Source organism: Sus scrofa, chromosome 9 (genome assembly GCF_054392235.1).
Source record: "Sus scrofa isolate SSC_HxYL_T2T_F1_AM1 chromosome 9, Sscrofa_HxYL_maternal_Yorkshire_Landrace_v2.0, whole genome shotgun sequence".
Lineage (NCBI taxonomy): Eukaryota > Metazoa > Chordata > Mammalia > Artiodactyla > Suidae > Sus > Sus scrofa.
Window position 1 is genome coordinate 125,475,773 of NC_139391.1, and position 21,512 is coordinate 125,497,284.

The following is a 21,512-nucleotide window of genomic DNA, read 5'->3' on the forward strand; positions in this document are numbered from 1 at the left end:
ACATTTCAGTCTGCTGGCCAGAGATCTTTTAAGTTAAATAGTGAAAAAACAGTACTGAGCTTCACATAGATGCAGTTGCAGGCTGATGAGTTTGTTTTTTAGACTCTGTTCTCATAGGCAGCCCCCTAAATCATATACTACTCTTTATAGCCTAGAAGAAATTTTAAACATTTTACGAAGTTGCCATTTCGGAAGGTTTTAAAGTTAGGAGAACCCTGATGTTGTTGTACTAGGTGCTGTGTAATGTTTCAAAGAGAAAACTGCGTTATATATAATTGCCAAAAATAGGTAGAAAGCTATGTATAAAATCCTTTCAGAAACTTAATACTTTTTGAATACTAATGTTATATAATTAAATTCCGATGTTGTGTAATGTCACTTCCTCCCGTTCTGCAACATGACCCCTCTTGTCGGCGTACGGTTATTCTTATTAGTCGACGTGTTGTGATTTAAAAGCAAACCTAACCCTGGACTGAGTGGAGGAAAAAAGAGAGAGTTCCAACCCCCCTGGCTACGAGTACTTAGACAGGTCACTTTATCTACCTCGGGCCCAATTCTTCTGCTGTGAAATTAGGGTGCTGGAGAGGGCTTAGTCACTATTGAGTATCCATTCTGCTTTCGTGTTTCATTAGATGAAGAAATGTTGATTAACTCTGGCTGAGGAGACACAAATTGAGGTATCTTAAGTAGTTTGGCTTAGGAATTCAGTGCTAAGCGGTGGACTGGGATTTGACTCTGAACTCCAAAGCAGGCGGCCACACTGTCTCTCGGTGGATTATGTAATTGCTGACTGCTGCTTCCAGATAAAACCTGGGGGCTTCTACTTTTCTATACACACCCAGGGATTTCCCCTCTTCTTTGCCTTTCTTTGTACTACTTTGCTCTTTCTCAGGCTCTACCGTCGACTGTTGATCCGCATCCTTACTTAAAGTCAGCTTAGTTTCTAGTTCTTTCACAGACTTGTTTCTTTAAACTCCTGTGACATACACAGGTATGGCAGGGATTCCATCGTCAAAGGCCTACAAATGCTTAGAAGAATGAAGCAGGTAATGTAATAAGTGAAATTAACTGGAAGTAGGGAAGCAGAGGAAAATAGTTACGACACCCTGGCATCCTTAGTGATTAGTATATTGGGATCGACACCCTTTTCAACTGTACCTTGTTGTTGCCAGATCTCCCTCCCCCCTTTTTTAAGGAAAAGGGGGTTGTGTAGATATTTCGTACGGATTTTCCTGATTTCAAAAACATCACGACAGCTTCTAGCCTCTGACTTAGGTAATACATCTTTTAATCATTCACTGGTGATATCGTATTCACTAATAGCTTAATCCGGAAGAATATGAGGTAGTAAGCTCCTCCTGAGCTTTTTTGTTTGGTCAATTTAAAGCTTTCTAACTTGAACAATTAATAGTATCACCAGCCAGGCTTGGACAGTAGAATGGGAGGTGTTTAGGGACAGGTAAGGATTCGTTTGGTATGTTAAATTGAAAATGAAAGTCAGGAGCTGCGTTCTATAGAGAGTTTAGAGAGTCATCAGCAATTAGCTGATAGTTGAAGCCTCAGAAGTACATGTAGAGTGAGAAGATTAATGACAAAACCATGGGGAATACCAGCTTCCAGGGAATGTGAGAAAGAAGAAAAACGGAGGGAGGGTGGAAGCTGGGAAGATTCAAGCCAGTAAGACGAAGCAACAAAGGGAATAGTCCAAATACTGCAGAAATGTCTGAAGATTTAATGATGAGAAGAGGTTATTTATGCCTTTGCTACAATAACTATCAGCAAATGAGAGATGTGGATTTCATAGTATGTACAAAGTGTTAGCACAAGTGTGGATAGGTAGAAATTTACTGTCGGTCAGAGAATAAATTAATACAGCTTTAAAAAAAAATGTGGCATTGTGTTAAAAAGTTGAACATTTTATGTGTGTGTGTGTGTGTGTGTGTGTGTGTGTGTATAAATGCAGAGAAATTCTTCTCCATATGTGCCAAGAGGCGTATACAAGAATGTCTATAGCAACAAGGAGGGCAGAGGGAGTAACTGGAAACTCTATCAAATAAAGTGAATAAGTAAATTGTGATATTGTTACTTATGAGTTTATTCTCAATTTAAGAAATTATAGCTGTACTTAACACGAGTAAGTCTTAGAAACAAGATAGTGAGTGAGAGAAAGTGGTCATAGGCTATATTTTTTAAAATCTGTTTGCAACCACTTATAGATCACTTATTGTGTACCCATTCTAACCTTACTGATATTGTCATTTAATCGCACATATAAAGTATGATTTTTTAAAGCTTAAAAATAAGCAAAAGTAAAATAATGTATTGTGCAGGAATATAGACATGTGTCTTAAAAGAACCAAGAGAATAATCTTAAAATTCAGAATACTGGTTACCTCTAGACAGGAAGAGACGTGATACAGGGAAAGGGCATGTAGATGAGGCAACAGTACTGATGTTGTAGATCTGAAGTTGACAAGTATTTGTTTGATAACAACCAATTTTACGTGTGTTAAACTATTATTTTTAGAAAGATGAAATCATGATTCTTGCATAAATACGAAGTGCGTACTTGTCAGAGGTTTAGTTTAAATCATCAAATGTTTAAGGGAATCAGGAAGATACCACAACCATCGCAAGGGCGAATTCAGAGTACTGCACATACACCCACGCAGGCAGTCAGGAATGCTGACGTGAACTTACAGATAGTTGCAAAAGTGGTCATCATCCACCGGGCAGTAACCAGTTAACATCCCACCGCACAGAGTCCACTGCCGTTCTTACGGACAAGCATCTGTATTATTACCAGTTTTCAACAACTTACAGAGCTGTAGAATAGCTCCAGCCAAATGGATGCACTGGAGGTGGGATACCCAGTCATCTTTTTGGTCCTTCCACAGTCTATCCCAGTTTTTCCTGTCACAGAGAAACTTTATATGTATCAAATACTACGCGAAAGTAGAATAAGGTTTAAAAAGTAAGTGGACTAGTCTTTGTTTCTCTTTCAGGTTGTTTGTTGAAGAGAGGAAAGGCAAGGGTCCTATGTTGAGGAGGGGATCAGATTTAAAGGAAGTGTTGCTTTGATTTTGTTTTCTTAAGTAAAGGAGATTTAAGTGTGTGCATTGGCTCTGGAGAGAAGCCAGGAGAGGGTGAATGATAGTGAAAGCAACAGTGGGTATTTTAAAGGAGGCAGTAGCAATTACATTCAAAATCACAGTTTAGATTTGGAAAGAAGAAAAAGATTCTTCTTCCTCTGAGAGTAGAGGAGAAGGAAAGGAGCTAGGCTGTAGATTTATTTGAAGTCATAAAAAATGAAGTGGAGAGTCTCTAAAGAAAAAGAAGTATTTATGGTAGGTGGCTTAAAGAATACTGTTAAGATTTACTGAATGGGAAAGGAACGGTACTAGGATGAATGAAAGGATTGCCATGTCAGCCTTTTACATTGTGTTAAGCACCAAATGGCTGAAAATACAGGTCAGGATCTTCATCTTTTAGAATGCAAGGTAGAGCAACCACCAGAATGAGTTTAGTTGTGAGCAGTTAAGATATTAATACGAAAGAGTTTCAATAAGGAGATTACAGAGTCACAAAAATTATCAGGTGAATGGTATAGATACTGTATGAGTTTATACAGAGTGTAATCTTAAAAAAAAAAAAAAAAAAAAAACCTGGGGTACAAGTGTATACTTGAGCTCCAGCTAACAGTTCACACAGCATCAGCCATGTCCTTAATAACCGTGGGCCTTAGGCTCTTCATCTATAGAAAGAAGGGTTTAAACTAGACAGTTTCTAAATTCCTTTCTTGGAATCTTTGAGAAAACTAAAGAACAGTTGACAGTGACCTGGATAAAATCTGATTGAGTCTAGGGATTACTCAAGATGGAAGAAATGGTATGAGAAAAAACATAGGGCCATTGATTTGGAAAGGCAGCAGGTACATCACTGTGATTGCATTTGCCCTGAGAGTTCGTGGACGTAGAATAAGGAGGTAAAAGTAGGAAAGGATGTTTTTCTCTCCAGCTGTAGTTGTGTTACACACTTTACATGTGCACAGTCAACTCTCAGGAAATGCTTTTAATAATGTGAACCTTCATATCTAGAACTAGTGCAGCCGCATTGTTTGGGGGGATATATTTGTTGGTACAGAAAAAGGGCAGGATTAACCTCCAAAGTAGTTAAAGACTCAAGTGATGTTATCAGTTCAAGGCAAGGGGCGTATAGAACTAACATTAGATAACTACCACATGGCCAGGTACTGGTTAGGCTGGCTTACTTCACTTCTTGGGGCTGTCCCACAACTTGGAAAATAGGTACTAGATGTATAGATGTAAAAATTGAGGTTCAGAGATTAGAATAACTGTCTTACGTGCAACTTGAAATAACTGTCTTCATTATATACAATTAGTTGGAGGCAGAGGCAGTTCAGGAGCTCAGCTTCTTCCCATTAGCTCCCGTAGGTAGGTATGGAGTTTAACTCCATCCTCAAACCATGTCTTAAAATAATATCATAAGAGAACATCTACAAAAAACATATTTACATGTCTGACCCCAACTCTAGGGAAATCTAGGCCTCAGTGGTCATGTTTTAACAAGAATGCAGTGTATTAATAATAATATATTCTAACTATGGCACATATCGAAATACAGCTATAAACTATTCTCTTCCAAGCTATAAGTAGGAAAACACTCATTTTATCTAATTTCATTTTAGGTATCTATCTGTCAGATTTAACATACATTGATTCAGCGTACCCATCCACTGGCAGCATTCTAGAAAATGAGCAAAGATCAAATTTGATGAATAACATCCTTCGAATAATTTCTGATTTACAGCAGTCATGTGAATATGGTGAGTTCTGGGGGTAATGGTATGATTCTGTGGATTTGTTTACAGAGATTGATGGCCACTTGTCACATCAGAGGGACATTGTCCTAACATAAAAGAAAATAATGATTTTCATTGAAGTGTTTTAAGATCTTGCATGAAGGAATTGGAGTCTTTCATATTTAAGATGCTAAGATTTATCTTTCACACTTCTGCTATTTTATAGCAACTTTGCTACTAGCATAATTTTCAAAATTATTTTCCGTTCTCTTCATCTCATTTGATCTCTGATCTATTATGTAAATATTTCTTATGTTTTTTAGCTAGGAAAGGAGCTGAGACCCTTGATCCTAGTAACAGTCTATCCTAGTAAGCTTTCTTGAGTCCCGGGTTGAGTAAATAACCAGTTGTTGTCCAAGATGTACTTTATGGAAACACGTATGTAGAAAGAGCTTGTTGCTAATCCAAGCGATTAGAAGAGTTGGGGGTTTCTTTAAAATGTCTTAAATGACAAAGAAATGCTGGAGGGGGTGCGGAGAAAAGGGAACCCTCCTGCACTGTTGGTGGGAATGTAAGCTGGTACAACCACTATGGAGAACAGTATGGAGGTACCTTAGAAAACTATACGTAGAACTACCATATGACCCAGCAGTTCCACTCTTGGGCATATATCTGGACAAAACTCTCCTTAAAGAAGACACATGCACCTGCATGTTCATTGCAGCTCTATTCACAATAGCCAAGACATGGAATCAACCCAAATGTCCACTGACAGATGATTGGATTAGGAAGATGTGGTGTATATATACCGTGGGATACTACTCAGCCATAAAAAATAACAAAATAATGCCATTTGCAGCAACATGGATGGAACTAGAGACTCTCATCCTGAGTGAAGTAAGTCAGAAAGAGAAAGACAAATACTGTGTAATATCTGGAATATAATATACAGCACAAAGGAACCTTTCCACAGAAAAGAAACTCATGGACTTGGAGAATAGATTTGTGGTTGCCAAGAGGGAAGGGAAGGGTGTGGGAGGGACTGGGAGCTTGGGGTAAATAGATGCAGAATGTTGCCTTCGGGAGGGGTTAGCAATGGGATCCTGCTGTGTAGCACTGGGAACTCTTGTCTAGTCACTTACGATGGAATGTGTAATGTGAGAAAAAAAGAATGTATACATGTAAGTGTAACTGGGTCACCATGCTGTACAGTAGAAAAAAAATATATGTATAAATAAAAGATAAAAAATAAAATGTCTTAAATGTTTGAATGCTTTGAGTTTGATAGGGAATAAAGGTAGGCTGTTAAAGCTATATTCTTTTTATGCCATTTAAAAATAGTGAGTTTACATTACCAGAAAGTTAAATAATTTCTTATTTTGTCCTTTTCTCAATTTTTTAACATAACACCAAGTTTTAATGTTAAATTAACCTTATCTGAAAAAAAAAAATTTTTTTTTTTTTTTTTTTTGGCTTTTTAGGGCCACACCCACGGCATATGGAGGTTCCAAGGCTAGGGGTCTAATCAGAGCAACAGCTGCCAGCCTACACCACAGCCACAGCAATGTGGGATCTGAGCCGTGTCTGTGACCTACACCACAGCTCACGGTAACGCCAGATCCTTAACCCACTGAGCCAGACCAGGGATCGAACCCGCAACCTCATGGCTCCTAGTTAGATTCATTTCCATGGTGCCACAATGGGAATATCTAAGTAGGGAACGGAAAACTTTACAAATGAGAGCCAGGCTTCTTTAAAAAAGGAGACAAAACTCCCTTGCATTTAGATGAGATTTGAATATAAATCACAATGATGTCTCTGATTTTTTTTCTTGAAATTTCTCAAATATGTTGGACTTTGTAAACAGAGCTGTTTGGTTGGTTTATTTTAATCTATACAAACAGCATGCTCCTTTAGTTTTCTCAATTACTTCCAGTTTTACATCAAATAATACTTACCTCAGTAATGTCCTTCAGGAGTTAATTTAAGTTAAGTGTTGGTGTCATGTGACCTTAATTTACCTTTACCTTTAATTATATTTTTCTCAACTTAACTTTTAAAATTCTGCCTAAGATGTACTTTATCAGATAATTAATCTGATTAATAATTTATCACATTTTGCCTAGATATCCCCATGTTGCCTCATGTCCAAAAATACCTGAACTCTGTTCAGTATATAGAAGAACTACAAAAGTTTGTGGAAGATGATAATTATAAGTAAGTTGGATCTTCAGAAGTGGTTTGTATAACTCTTCTCCTGTCCTCCACCGTCTCCTCCTTGGTACTTAATTAAACATGTACATCCTACATCTTATCATGTGAATATCTAATCCAGTGGTACATTTACAATAGTAAAGGTGTTTACATGTATTTCTTTGTAATCATTTGATGTGATTAAATCAATATACAAATACCTCCTCTGTTCTTCCATTAAAAAAACATTTCATATTTCTCAAATTGCTGAGAACTAATTTTTGATAGTTCTAGTTTTAAATTTATTCCTTTCTTTATATTCACGGATTCATTTGTGGAAACTTGTCTTTGAATGGGCTAAAAAGCTAATGAGACAGCCTATAAATAGAAAAATTACGCCTTTTTTAATGGTAATTAAAACATAAGTTTGTACTTTTTTTCTGTTGTTTTTGTGTTTTGAGAGAATATTGAACCTTCTGGACTCAGGGTTAGGGACCTCTTTGTCCAGGGTAGCACCATACTTAGCCTTTTCTCTGTTAGAACAAGTTCTTTGTTAAAGGTTTTAAAACTTACTTTTAAAATAGCTGATATCAGAGTTCCCATCATGGCATAGTGGAAACGAATCCGACTAGGAACCATGAGGTTGCGGGTTCGATCCCTGGCCTCGCTCAGTGGGTTCAGGATCTGGCATTGCTGTGAGCTGTGGTGTAGGTCGCAGACTCCGCTCGTATCCCGTGTTGCTGTGGCTCTGGCGTAGGCCGGTGGCTACAGCTCTGATTGGACCCCTACCCTGGGAACCTCCGTATGCCTCGGGTGCGGCCCCAGGAAGACAACAAACAAACAGAAACAACAACAACAACAACAAAAGAGCTGATATCCATTTCCTTTTCCTTAAGCATCCACAGTAATGCCCAAGGTAGGTGGGATTTTTGAATTATTAACACTTTTTATTTTTTAGTGGCATCATAACTGCCAAGTTTCTTCAAAAGATAGGACGATAAAGAGCTTATTTCTTTTGAGGCCTCTCGTTTTCCTTGTAGTTTCATCTGTTAATTTAAAAAAATAGTTTTTCAGCTTTTTTATGCCACCTGTTCGCAAGCATTCAAATATTTTTTCTTTTTTGCATGTGTGGGGTTTTTTTTGTTGTTTGTTTTGCTTTGTAGGGCTGCATTTGTGGCATATGGAAGTTCCCAGGCTAGGGGTAGAATCAGAGCTGCAGCTGCCAGTCACAGCCATAGCTGCTCTGGGTCCAAGCTGCACCTGCAACCTACACCACTGTTCACAGCAATTCCGGATCCTTAACCCACTGAGCAAGGCCAGGGAGTGAACCCGCGTCCTCATGGATACTAGTCAAGTTTGTTACCGCTGAGCCACAGCGGGAACTCCTAACTATATATTTCTACATCAATTTTTGTTTATTTATTCTTTCTGGTCTTTTTTTTTAGGGCCACACCCGCAGCATATGGAGGTTCCCAGGCTAGGGGTCTAACTGAAACTGTTGCTGCCGGCCTACACCACAGCAACGCCAGATCCGAGCCGCGTCTGCGACCTACACCACAGCTCACAGCAATGCCAGATCCTGGACCCACTGAGGGAGGCCAGGGATAGAACCTGAAACCTCATGGTTCCTAGTTGGATTCGTTTCCACTGCACCATGACGGGAACTTCTCAATTTTTATTTTAAAGAAAGCTTTTACAGGGTAATTCATTTGAAAATGTATGAGGTCATTGGATCAGCATTTTAAGGTTGGAGTTGACAGATCTAATGTTACCCTAGCTTCTTGAGTTAGGTAGTCTGTCGTATTTATCACTATTTCTTCCATCTCTCTAATTAATGACGTAGGACAAAACACTCGTATTTTGTCCAAATAGGTACAGATGATTATTTTAAAACTCAAAATATGACTTAAGTAGTTACTAAAATTTCTGTATCTGGCTCAAGAGACATAAAACGGGTGTTCAGTGAATGAATTCAGCATAGTCCGGAGCTTAAATATTTAAAGTAAACTGCTCTGTAAAAAGAAAAAGAGCAAAATGCTTAATCATGCATATGTTCATTACATGCATTTTACACTTTCAAATGTTTGGAATATAATCATATGATTTCTTTACAGTGTTAAAGAAATAGAAGTTAAGAACTTAAAATTTATCATTATGAATATCATTAGTATTATACAAATTTATAAAAATTTCCAGTTGGTAGAATGCTGAAAGTAAAAAAGTCTTCATTAATTTCCAGACAGATGTTTGGTGATAATACAGACTACACCAAAATGTATTTTGTGGGTTACACCAAAATGTTTTCTACAACTGCTTTAGTGTCCCATTTCCTGAAACAGTTTCCACTGGTAGGAAACTATCAGTCAGTTTCCACTGACTAGAAATATAGTCTGTTCTTCACTGTGGAATGCCAAACTGATATATTATTCTCCATGGAACTTAGGTACCTACTAATAGACTTTGACTTAAGAAAGGGATTTATCAGAAATTTGTAAACAGACTTTTTCTTTGTATAGATCTTCCTTTTGATAAGTTGAGTTGGTTGACTTTTTGGATGGTTAGTTTTAAATGAGGCGCTTTTGAAATTTTCAGTGCTACAAGGGCCATCAGCCCATCCATTAAAGTCTAGAAAAAAAATTTACATGTGACAGTTACTGAATTTAGTTGTCAAGTATCAGTACATAACCTTAAGTTAAAATAGCTTTTAGTCATTCATCAAGTATTTTTAAATGTGTTGAATTGTTTGGCAATATTAGAGTAATTTCGGGAGATGACTTTTTAGATACGACTTTTTGATTTTTTCCCTCCCTAATATTTCTTAAAATAACCATAAGATGATATTGGTCTAAAAGAGAAAGGAGACTTAACATTAAAAGATCATGCTTACCAAACACGTTAAAGGAAATCTGAGTACTCAAAAAGTATGCTCCTATCCGGGAGCCCTACACCAAGAAAACAGATAATTTGTACTCGTATTTTAATTTTGAAAAACCACAGGGCAGAGAGAAGATAGAAGACTGTTTATCATCTTCTTCCCTTTATTATTATTACTACTTTTTTACTATTATTTCTAGTTTGGTACATAATAGAAAATAAGGTCTGTGTTATCTGTTCTCTATGATGACATTTGCGGTATAGGAAATTATCAATGAAGTCCTTGAAATATATGTATTAGAAAAAAAGATCATGGTCAAAGAAAAATATATAGCTGAGATTACTTTATAAAAATGTTTTCAGGCTTTGGGGACAAAATAGATGATTTTAATATTGTTTTGTCAAATGTTAATCATTTTATGTACTTTGTTTCTTTTTGAACTTCAGGCTTTCATTAAAGATAGAACCAGGGACAAGCACACCACGTTCTGCTGCTTCCAGGGAAGATTTAGTAGGTTAGTGCAGCTTTCTCCCATTCCCGGGTAATAAACCAGCTAACCTAATGAGAAGGAATGTACTCCAAAGTGAATAAATACTTAGCACATTCTATTCTGCATGCAGTTTTATTTTTTGGTATTAAAATATATATTTCTATTTGGTTTTTTGTTTAAGTTTTCGCTTGAAGTTTGTCAGTAATGTGCAAATATATACGCAACTACTCAAAAAAAAATAGATACAACCAACATAAAATAGTAAATAAGTGTTTATGAATATATAGTTTTATAAAATTAAGAATACAGTCTCCCAGGCAACAAAGATTGATTACATGAGAAATTTTTGTGGTCTAAGTGGAACGTTCTACTAATTCATATAATTATAGGAGTCAATTTTAGTGGCTTAAGTTTTTTTAAAATTTCACTCTAATGCTGGACCAAGAATTGAAAATAATTTAAAAATAGTCATAGCTGATATGTTTTCTAAAATTCCAAATATAGACCTTGACACCAAGATTTGTATTACTGTGTATTCTAAAAATATATTAAAGCCTATCTAATAAGTTGTTAAGGAGATAAGGAAGCAAAAACATGACATTATCTGGGAGAAGAGTATTTTAAGCAGAGGGAAGCATTTCAATCTAATCTCTTTAAAGTTTTCTTTTCATTCTCAATATTTTGCAAATCTGTGTACTTTTGGGTTCTGTTTAGGTAAGCTTGAGTAGTATCACTATAGATATAAATTCTAACTCGAATGCTTGACCTACCCTATACATTCGTTATCTAAGAAGTTGAAATTAAGAGAGAAGAAGTAATATATAAAATTAAATGAGCACTGAACTAGGACTTAGAAAACCTGAGTGTTAAGTCCAGGTTTCACCTGTGATGTGAGATCCTTAGCCCACCCCTCTGACTCTGTGAATGGGAACTAGTCATCCTGCCTACTTAGTGCAAGGAAAACAGATAGAAATGAATGGATTCTGTATGTTTTGAGATGTTATGTTTTAAGACTGAGAAAGTATTTTTCATGTTCAGTAAGTTAAATAGAATGAACATTAATATTATCGTAAAATTTAAACAGCTTATATTTCATATAAAGGATGAAAAATAAAACAATCTTTTAAAACCGTTTGACCCTTTCTCTCTCTCCCTCCCTTCCTCCCTCTTTCTCTCTCTCTCTCTCCGTCTCTCTCCCTCTCTCCCTCTTAAATTTAACCCTTAGGTCCTGAAGTAGGAGCATCTCCACAGAGTGGAAGAAAAAGTGTGGCAGCTGAGGGAGCCTTGCTGCCACAGACACCGCCATCCCCTCGGAACTTGATTCCACATGGACATAGGAAGTGCCATAGCTTGGGTTATAAGTCAGCATTTTTAATTTTATCTTAAAATTTTTTGTGTTTTTTCCAGTTGGATTTATATTCTGTTTACTTTATTAGTGAACAGAAAATAATGTCCTTGCATAGTTTTATTTGTGTAACAATAGTCTTTTTCCGATTTAGTAAAATACCTTGTTTGCATAAAGGCATTTATTTCTTTCTTCACCTTAATTTGGGAGGTGAGATTCTACCACTGAACCACCAGTGCCTCCGTCCCTGCACCTTGATTTGGAAATGAGCTTTTCCCAACAGTGCCTTCGCATTTGGAAGAGAAAAATTAACATTATAGATTATCATCAGAAATAAAATTAGGAAAGCAGTATACATTTTCATGTTAAATTATATCAAGACAGTCATTGCTTATCTTAACCAAAATAAGTCACCATAGATAAAGTCTATAAAAATTATTTTTTTACCTCTAAATACAAAGAAAGGGAAGCTGATTTTTTGTTTAGCTTTTGCAAGATTGTTTCCTTAAAATGGGGCCCAAGGTTTACCCTTGCTGTGATTTTCATGAAAATATAGTGGCTATTTTCCAGAAGTGAATGTGAGAACAATTTTTAATGGACCCAAGACTCAGGATGAAATTAAGTATTCTCTGTTCCACAGGTAGATCTGGCCTGGTTTCCTGAAAATTTTTTCCTAAACTGTTAAAATTTGAGCCTTTCATGGTAAAATCTGTGTGTTCATTAGTATGAGAGTTCAGACGTGAGTTCAGAATAGCAGGCAAATCTTTTATATCCTGAATCTTTATACAAGAGTATCTTTTATATCCTGAATTAGTAACACTAATAAGAGATATGAAAACTATTTCTCTTTGTTTCCAGTTTCATTCATAAAATGAACACAGCAGAGTTTAAGAGTGCAACGTTCCCAAATGCAGGGCCAAGACATCTGTTAGATGATAGCGTCATGGAGCCCCATGCACCATCTCGAGGCCAAGCTGAAAGCTCTACTCTTTCTAGTGGAATATCAATAGGTGAGAAACATTTCTCTGAGAGGGTTCCAATTTACATAAAATAAGATTTTTTAATAAAGCTCAGCTAGGAAACAGTCATTAACCCTACTACAAATAGAAAAAAAAATTAATAAAAGCTAAGTAGCCAAGTAGATATAAGATCATATTACTAGTAGCTCCTGAAGTTAAGAATTCATGAGGGTGTGGAAAAGTGCTTGATGTTTTTGACTGCAGAAGGGCAGGCATTTAAAGAATGGTGGGCACAGAATGTGGATTGGTTAAATTGGTTTCTGCATGCAGTTGGAATGTGGGGGTGAGAGAAAGGGCAGATCAGTTATGACTCCGAGTTTTTTGGATCAAGCAGCTGGTTAAATGGGTGTGCTATTACCAAGGCAGAGAGGACTAGAAAAGCAGCCATTTGTAGGTGTTGAGGTATTTGTGAAGGATGACTAGGTTTGAGGAGTTAAGAATTCTGTTTTAGACATGTTTGATAGATATTGAGTTGTCGGGTAGGTAATTGAATGTATGAATCTGCAGTCTAATGGGGTATGGTCAGGTCTATAGATAGAAGTGTAAGAATAAACGTGTTTATAGTAGTTATAGTATTTCAAGCCATGAGACTGAATGAAGGTACCTAGGCAGAGTGTAAATAAATAACAGAAGGCATTCTAACATTTAGAGATGGAATTAAAAAAAAATTTTTTTTCACTGGTGGGCCATCAAAGGGAGGGACCAGTGAAGGTTTCACATAGGGGGAGAAAAACAGTGTAATATCACAAAAGCCCAGTAGAGGAAGTGTCTCCAAAGGGAAGAAAGTGTTGAAGATACACTATCAAATGCACAAATGGGAAGTAAGATGAGATTGGGAGTTGATCAGTGGATTTGGCAAGATAAATCTCTTGGTGACCTTGACACATTTGCTTTATAGAATAATGTGGGCAAAGCCCTGATTGGAGTAGGGTGAAAAGTGAGAGGTAAAAAACTAGAGATGGCTGTTCACGACGTGGGAGCAGAAAACGGGACTAAAAAAGGATGTGTGAGATTAAGAGAGGAGTTTGTTTTTACTTCCTAAACTTTTGTTTATTTTCTGAACCTTCTAGATGAACATTATTTCTTTGACCAGTTATGAAATCGCCGTATAATGCTGCTTTTGTTTCTAAAAAGAAATAAAGGGGGAACGTGTCTTCCTCTGTGATTTAAGTGCCAGGTTGCTCAAGGGCTAAGCCTCTCATTATTAATATGATCATCTCAATATTAATGAACAATCAATAGAAAGAAATGTAGGCATTCATTTTCTTGAACATAATGACTGCCTTTAACCCTTGAGAGTCTCAAACCCTGAAAGTGACATTGCTTTGGAGCTGGAAAGCTCCATTCAGCGTTTTTTTTCCAGTGTTCCCCTTTTTATAAATGCAAATGATAAAATGATGACAAAATGTACAAAAGAGAAGACAAGTTGGCCACCCACCTAAAATAACCTCTTTACTAATACTGTAAATTGCCTGCGTGCAAATATCAATCTCAATCTGAAAAATAATACTCGGAATAATTTTGCAAAACAGAGAGTAAGAGCTTTTTCTCCAGGGAACTAATGTGTTACACTTACAGAATCCAGCATGCCACTTGAAGCAAAAAATAATTTTAAAAACTACAGTTCTCAATTCATTACAAAATATTTGGCTTTTCTATAATACTTATCATCAGTATTATAATTTTTATTTTCTGTTTTATTTTCTTTTAGTTTCCATAACTATCCTTTTGGTTACCACAGATAGTTAACTAGTTATTTCATTCAGTTACAGTTAGTATCTTAGTTTGGAGACCTTTTAAAACAAGAAGAGGCTGTTTCAGTTTTTGCCTTTGTATTTTTTTTTATTCCAAGGTTGGGCAGGTAAACAGAGATTGTTACATCCTTGTTTATAAATTGAGAACATTAGACATAGGCATTACCTTCCAGGTGTTTGCTTCAAAACTTTAACATTCTGAAAAGAAAATAAGTTCATAACCATAGATGGTAGTTGTTAATAACACACATGCAATTCATAATCACAAAAAGTTTTGTTCCTTAGCTATAACTTTTTTTATTAAAGTTTGGTTGATTTACAATGTTGTGCCAATTTCTCCTATACACTTAGCTGTAACGTTTACATACAATATTAATTTGTACCATGAAGGCTTTGAGAAGGTATCCCAGCGAAATTAACCAATGTTTGGGACTGTGGCCTCAAATATTTTCTAATGTGGCACATGTCTAAATAACCTAAAGTAGTCTTGCCCAGCTAAAGGCGACATATCTACTCTGAGCTTCATGTTTCTGGAAAAACTTAACGTTTTCTACAATAAGTCATACAAATTATGCTTGGATTTTCAATCTTTGTCACATAATTCTGCACATCAAAAGATAATCTACAAGACCCCATTACCAACAACACATTACCTGCAGTTTCTCATCTGAATCACACAACCAGAAAATTATTTCAGTGACTATTAATCAATTCTGCCAATTTCTTTTGTAGCTTATGCTGTTCTAAATGCATGGAAGAGGTGTTAATCCATCATATTTAATGGATTCCTTAATAGGATTCAAGGAGTTCCCACTGTGGTGGGTTCGGATCCCTGGCCTCACTCAGGGGGTTCAGGATCCGGTGTTGCTGTGAGCTGTGGTGTAGGTTGCAGACGTGGCTTGGTCTGGTGTTGCTGTGGCTGTGGCATAGGCTGGTGGCTACAACTCTGATTAGATCCCTAACCTGGGAACTTCCATGTGTCGGGAGTGCAACCCTAAAAGGACAAAAGAACAAAAAAAAAAAAAAAAAAAAAAAATAGGATTCAAGTTTGAGCCTCTTATAGAATCCCAGTTGTAAAAGTCTGATAGATGATTCAACTCAATACATAGGGACCTATTGTTTTTCTTGAGAGCCAGTATATCTTTAAAGTAACTTTTAAATCACCTTAACCTATTTAATTTAAATTAAGCTCATTTAAAACTTTCTATTTTAACTGACTTTCTGGCTGAGAGAAAAATTTACATTATTTCAGCACCTTTTTTTAAAAATTTTACGGGGATTCTGTCCTCTTCTCCCTTGCCTCTAAAGGCAGAAATTGAATTTCGTTTAAGCTTTTTATCCTCAGTAGTAATGGGTTTTAAAAGGAATGCAAAGGGAAGTATGCTGTGAACCTCTATGAACCTCTAAGAAATTCATAATTACATTAGTCTTAAATTATTATAAACCTAATAATGAAAAATTTTGTGCTTATGTACAATCTCTGAAGGTAGAAAAAGTGTTTAGTAACAATGAATTTGAGCCATAAGTATACATGAAAAAATGTTTTATGCTGTTTTTATTATTTGGGATAGTTTTGTCAACTCCATCCTAATACATTTCAAAATAAACTTAGCAAAATGATAATAGAATGAAGAATTGATATGAAAATTTTCAACCGGTAGTAATATGACTGTCATTTTTTATAAGCCTAATTAGAGAATTTATTTTTAAAATACAAAATCCGAACCGTAATTATGATGTTAAAAGTTAGGATACCTTGTGATTTTAGGTAGCAGCGATGGCTCTGAACTAAGTGAAGAGACCTCGTGGCCTGCTTTTGAAAGGTAAGAGAAATTGTTCGTTTAAACTGTTTTGAGTTTATCTAAAAGTATACAATAATGTGAATTTTAAGACATTTAATATATATCTCTAAGGGACTATGTTATTTAAACTTCCTGCTGGTGGTGGAAATTAAGTCTAGAATTTAGTCTTACCTAGTAAAGACATGTTTATTTGGTGGCTGGACACATACATTTGAATTTTAATACAGTTGAAACTCTAATTTTAAAAATAATAATAACCAATCAAAGTCAGCTTACCTACTTACGTGTTCAAAAGTAAAATTATAGCCTTAAATTCTGGTTCAAGTAATTTTAAGGCTTTTAGTGGAATGCTCAACTTCATTCTCCACTCCTTTGTTAAGAGCAAAATGACTTACTAAATTTTAAATTATACTGTAAGTAAAGCAGCTTGAAATTTGAATTTAAATTATCATTAATTCAAAGTATGCACAAAGCATATAGATTTATACTGAAGTAATGTTAAGTCATGTTCTATTAGCTTTTCCTTGATGCTTTAAGCTATAAAAGCTGTCATCTGCTTGTAGCAAGTATCATGCCATGTTAATCTCCCAATAGAAGATTTTTCTAAAAATGTAATCAAACAGTGCAAATCATTGTTATTTAATAAATGCCCATTAGAATTTTTTTTATTGTCTTTGACCCCTTCAGTTCTACTATTGGCATAGTAAGATACTTGAATCTTGACCAAAATAATTGCCCTTTTGTATATAACTAGGCAACCTAAGCTTCTTTTTTTCGTTTTGTTTTTTTGCAACCTGTTTCTAAGCAACAAGATTAGATTGAATTTTGAATGTCATTAAAATTGATGAAGTTGAAAATATTTAGTTACTGAACTCCATGTCATTCACTTTTTAATAGAAAACAATTATAGTAGTTACACATTTGAAATTGAACTCTATATTTGAACTGGTTATTTTCATGGTATAATTGGAAAATTAGATCCCTGTTCTTGAAACTTCATAAAGATTTCTCACCATTATGTGACTAAGATTTTACTTAGAAACCCAATACTTCAAAATACTTTCGAGCCTTTCCACTCCGATTATCACTGTTCCTAAGTCTTGTTCTCTTTGTTTTGTGGAATTTTTAACAATTTTGTTTTTACATATGATTTCTCTTCCAACTTTTTCTTTCAGTCTCTTTATTTGGGTTTGCCTGAAATGGGAAAAACACAGGTTGACTGTGGTGTGCTATCTGTATGAATTAGTTCTTTCCTTCTAGTAAAAACATAACACTATTAGATGTTGGTTATAGAGTGTGTTGAACTTAAATAAAAGATATCGATGAACAGAATCGTTTGTCATGTTGTGTGAGTTATAAGCAGATAACCAGAATGATGTTATATTAAATAATCTGTTCTTATCCCAGCAGATTACTTTTGAAGATATTATTTAACAGTGTTACCTTCACACCTCAAAACAATATTTTTCTTTTGACACATGTTTTGCTTTGCAGACATTTGCAGCCAAAAGCATCTACTGTACTTGTGCCAAGTTTAAATCAGTGGCTCTTAGAACATTTTGAGAGCAAATCAGTGCTGCCCAGCAAGACTCAGACATGAAATGATAAAAAAGTAGTAAAGAACTAGGATTTAAAATACTGCTTGTACATAGTGAACTTTGAAAATAGAGAGACATCAAATATGTTGCTACCTTAGTTGCTAAAATAATACTTTTTGTTTTAAATGTCATTTATCAAAAGTGCTGCTTTTGGCTTTTCCTAAGCAAAGAAGTATCAATGTTTCTATGTGTGTGATTATTTCCTTTGTTGTTCCATGCCATTTTGGATGGATATTAGCTCATGCCATTTTTGTCATTTATTGGCTTTATCCTGTATTTATTTTAGTTGATGTGGAAATAAAATAATGCTTGTAATTGTAAGTCATTTCCTCTCTTCTAGTAGTTTTCTTGGATTTAATATAAAAAAGGAAAATAAGGTATTTAGGCCACATTAATTTTAAGTTTTTAGGTCACGTTCCTTTTAGGTGTCTTCATAGGGACATATAATAAAAATGAATTATTTATATAAATCCAGGTGTCATATTTAAAGTGGAGTCCAATAACTGAAATATAAACCAATAGATTTTAAATTATTTTTCAGGCTTTGATAGTGTTTGGTTATAAATAGCTCTTTAATTATTTTAGCAGATTTGTAAAAGTGAACGTGCACATAAATATATGGTTCAACCTAATAAGCACCTTTAATTAATTACTTCTAGAATCATTCGTAGAAGAAAAGAAATTTTTGGAACTTATGCAGCATGCTTTAAAAAAGAAAAGAGCATCCACATACTCTCCTCTTGTAGGATTTACAAAGCTGTATTACACAAAGAAATTATTATACTGTTCTAGGTTATTGATGATGATTGTGTGAATAAAAGTATATAATACATATAATTTATAATGGAATCCAACAGGAACAGATTATACCATTCTCTCGGCCCGGTGACAAGAGTGGCACGAAATGGCTATCGAAGCCACATGAAGGCCAGCAGGTACAATCCCCCTGCATTCAGGGGTCACAGAACTCCCCTTTGGTGTTGGTGATTGGCTTACATGGGTGTGGTCTCACTTTATTTCTGTTCTTTCCTCACATAAATCGGTTTAAAAACTAAACAAAATACCCACAAAAACTTTCTTTCCAAGATTTAATCTAGAGATAAATTTGAACTCTTCTTTCTGATCCACAGAGCTAACTGCTAGAACTTGCATCTGTATGTCACATTTTTTAAATAATTCCAAATCAGTAGCTTTTTAACTGCATAGGTCTTTCTAATGTTGCTGGTTATTGGATGATCCATACAGAAATCCACTTGTTATCCAAAGGTTGCAATGGAAGCATTTGTTTTGCTGATAAGTCTACATTCAATTTGTAAGAATTTTTCAGATTAACTGCAGAACCATTTAGACAATCTGTTTTATTAAATAATGTTTATTTGGTCTCATGTTCATTCAGTTGTTCCTCTAGTTATACTTGTTCTCTTTCTGCACTACATTTGCTGCAGAAGAAAGTAAGGATGCTGGATTGATTGGGGGCTGTAGGTCAACAGTAATGGATAATCAACCAATTCTCATAATACAACCAAAGAGCAAACTTTAGAAGTTAATTTTATGTCAATTTAATGGTGTCTGATCTCCTTGTGTATATACCTCCCTGAATTTTAAGTAACTTCAGTATGAAATTTCTAGTGGTTCCTAGGTTTTTAGGTCACTTTGAAGACACCTAAATAACCGAAAAGGGATAAACTGACAAACTTCATTTTTCTTCACCGTTGTAGAAATTCTGCAGTTCATGTCAAACATCAGAGAAAGATTTCTTTTTAACAGTATGCATATTTTAATTGACTTGTGTAGAACTCATTCTTGTTTTATGAATATAGAACCTCAAATGAGTTGGGGGGAAGTATTTAAATGTTTGATTATTTTGTGATGGGTTTTGGTTTTGTTTTTTGTGTGTGTGTGTGTTTTTTTTTTTTTTTTTTTTTTGTCTTTTTGCCATTTCTTGGGCCGCTCCCGTGGCATATGGAGGTTCCCAGGCTAGGGGTCGAATCGGAGCTGCAGCCGCCGGCCTACGCCAGAGCCACAGCAACTCGGGATCCGAGCCGCGTCTGCGGCCTGCACCACAGCCCACGACAACACCGGATCCTTGACCCACCGAACAAGGCCAGGGATCAAACCCGCAACCTCATGGTTCCTAGTCGGATTCGTTAACCACTGAGCCACGACGGGAACTCCCGTGATGGTTTTCTTAAGATACAGGAAAAAGAAATCTTGAGTTTTGAAGTTATTCCTTTCTTGGAGAGCTGATAATCTTTAGATGCATTGACGACATTTAAATGTCATTAAATTTTACTGCAGGAAGTCAGTTTTTTAAATATGTTGTTAATTACCTTTATTACTTCTTTCGTCTGTAATTAAGCATGAGGCTTCTTTTTCTTCTTTGCTTTTTTTGAGATGTTGCTGTTTTTATTTTTTTTATTTTTTTATTTTATATGTTTAAATACTTTTAACAAATAGAATCCTCATCTTTCCTACCAGGACTTCAGTTTCTGTTGGAGAAAAAGTTTGAGCAGTGATGCGGTGTGGCATATTAAGAAGAAAAGTCTGAAATCCCTAATTTGATCTTTACTAAAGTGAATTAATGTATTTTTTAATTATATTTGTTCAAGTGTGCAATAAAATGTGTTTTTTAACCAACTGCTGACTTTAATAACTTTCTGCTTAGTTTTGTGACAGCTTACAGATTTCAGAGCAGTAATCCTTTGTAATTATCAGTGTCTTCTCATTCTGAATAAATAACAATTTTAAAATTAAGAATATTTACATTTTGTGTAATTACCTACTTGAGAATTACTATATACAAAAGTGCTTATATGTTCTTTTCTTCATTTCATTATTCTAGTTCTGCAGAATCAGAAGATTTGGCAGTACATTTATATCCAGGAGCTGTTACTATTCAAGGTGTTCTCAGGAGAAAAACTTTGTTAAAAGAAGGCAAAAAGCCTACAGTAAGAATTTATTATATTTTAATATAACTGCTTGCAAATGAATAGGAACTTAAAAAATATGAAGACAATTAAAAGATATATAATGTACCTGAAATAATTTATAATATACATCTGTCTCACATTGTTATAAAATTTAACATGTTACTATACCAATGTTTTTATGCCATATAGGTTTTAGTTAAATTATATATTTGGGGTACTTAAATCAAGCTGCTCCTTGGGAGTTCCTGTCATGGCTCAACAGAAATGAAACTGACTAGCATCCATGACGCCAGGTTCGATCCCTGGCGTCGTTTAGTGGGTTAAGGATCCAGTATTGCCATGAGCTGTGGTGTAGGTCGCAGACATACCTCAGATCCCGCCTTGCTGTGGCTGTGATGTAGGCTGGCGGCTATAGCTCCAACTCAACCCCTAGCCTGGGAACCTCCATATGCCACAGGTGAGGCCCTAAAAAAGAAGGGGAAAAAAAAAAAAAAGATGCTCGTCTACTTAGCTTTGCTCCCTAACATAGTTCTTGTACAGAACTGTTTCTTAGAGAACCTCGAAAGTACAAGTCGTAAGTATTTTAGTAGTAAGTTTAGAAGAAATAGAAAATAGAGAATGGCAACCCTAAAAATAGAATTCAGGAGTTCCCGTCATGGCACAGTGGTTAATGAATCCAACTAG

The 21,512-nt window shown here is 35.5% G+C and overlaps 1 protein-coding gene across 4 annotated transcripts in view; it reads left to right on the plus strand.

The window, feature by feature from the left end:
- Positions 1 to 21,512, plus strand: part of RALGPS2 (Ral GEF with PH domain and SH3 binding motif 2) — a 161,711-nt gene that overhangs the window by 119,744 nt on the left and 20,455 nt on the right. For 2 of the 4 annotated variants that reach the window (XM_084977768.1, XM_021063727.2), the window contains 8 exons: positions 4,709 to 4,846; positions 6,949 to 7,039; positions 10,337 to 10,404; positions 11,606 to 11,741; positions 12,584 to 12,735; positions 16,267 to 16,321; positions 18,756 to 18,833; positions 20,741 to 20,846. In XM_084977768.1, coding sequence (XP_084833894.1) covers positions 4,709 to 4,846; positions 6,949 to 7,039; positions 10,337 to 10,404; positions 11,606 to 11,741; positions 12,584 to 12,735; positions 16,267 to 16,321; positions 18,756 to 18,833; positions 20,741 to 20,846 — 824 coding nt within the window. The remainder of the gene's footprint in view (positions 1 to 4,708; positions 4,847 to 6,948; positions 7,040 to 10,336; positions 10,405 to 11,605; positions 11,742 to 12,583; positions 12,736 to 16,266; positions 16,322 to 18,755; positions 18,834 to 20,740; positions 20,847 to 21,512) is intronic. The other 2 variants (XM_084977769.1, XM_021063729.2) reach the window with 1 other exon arrangement.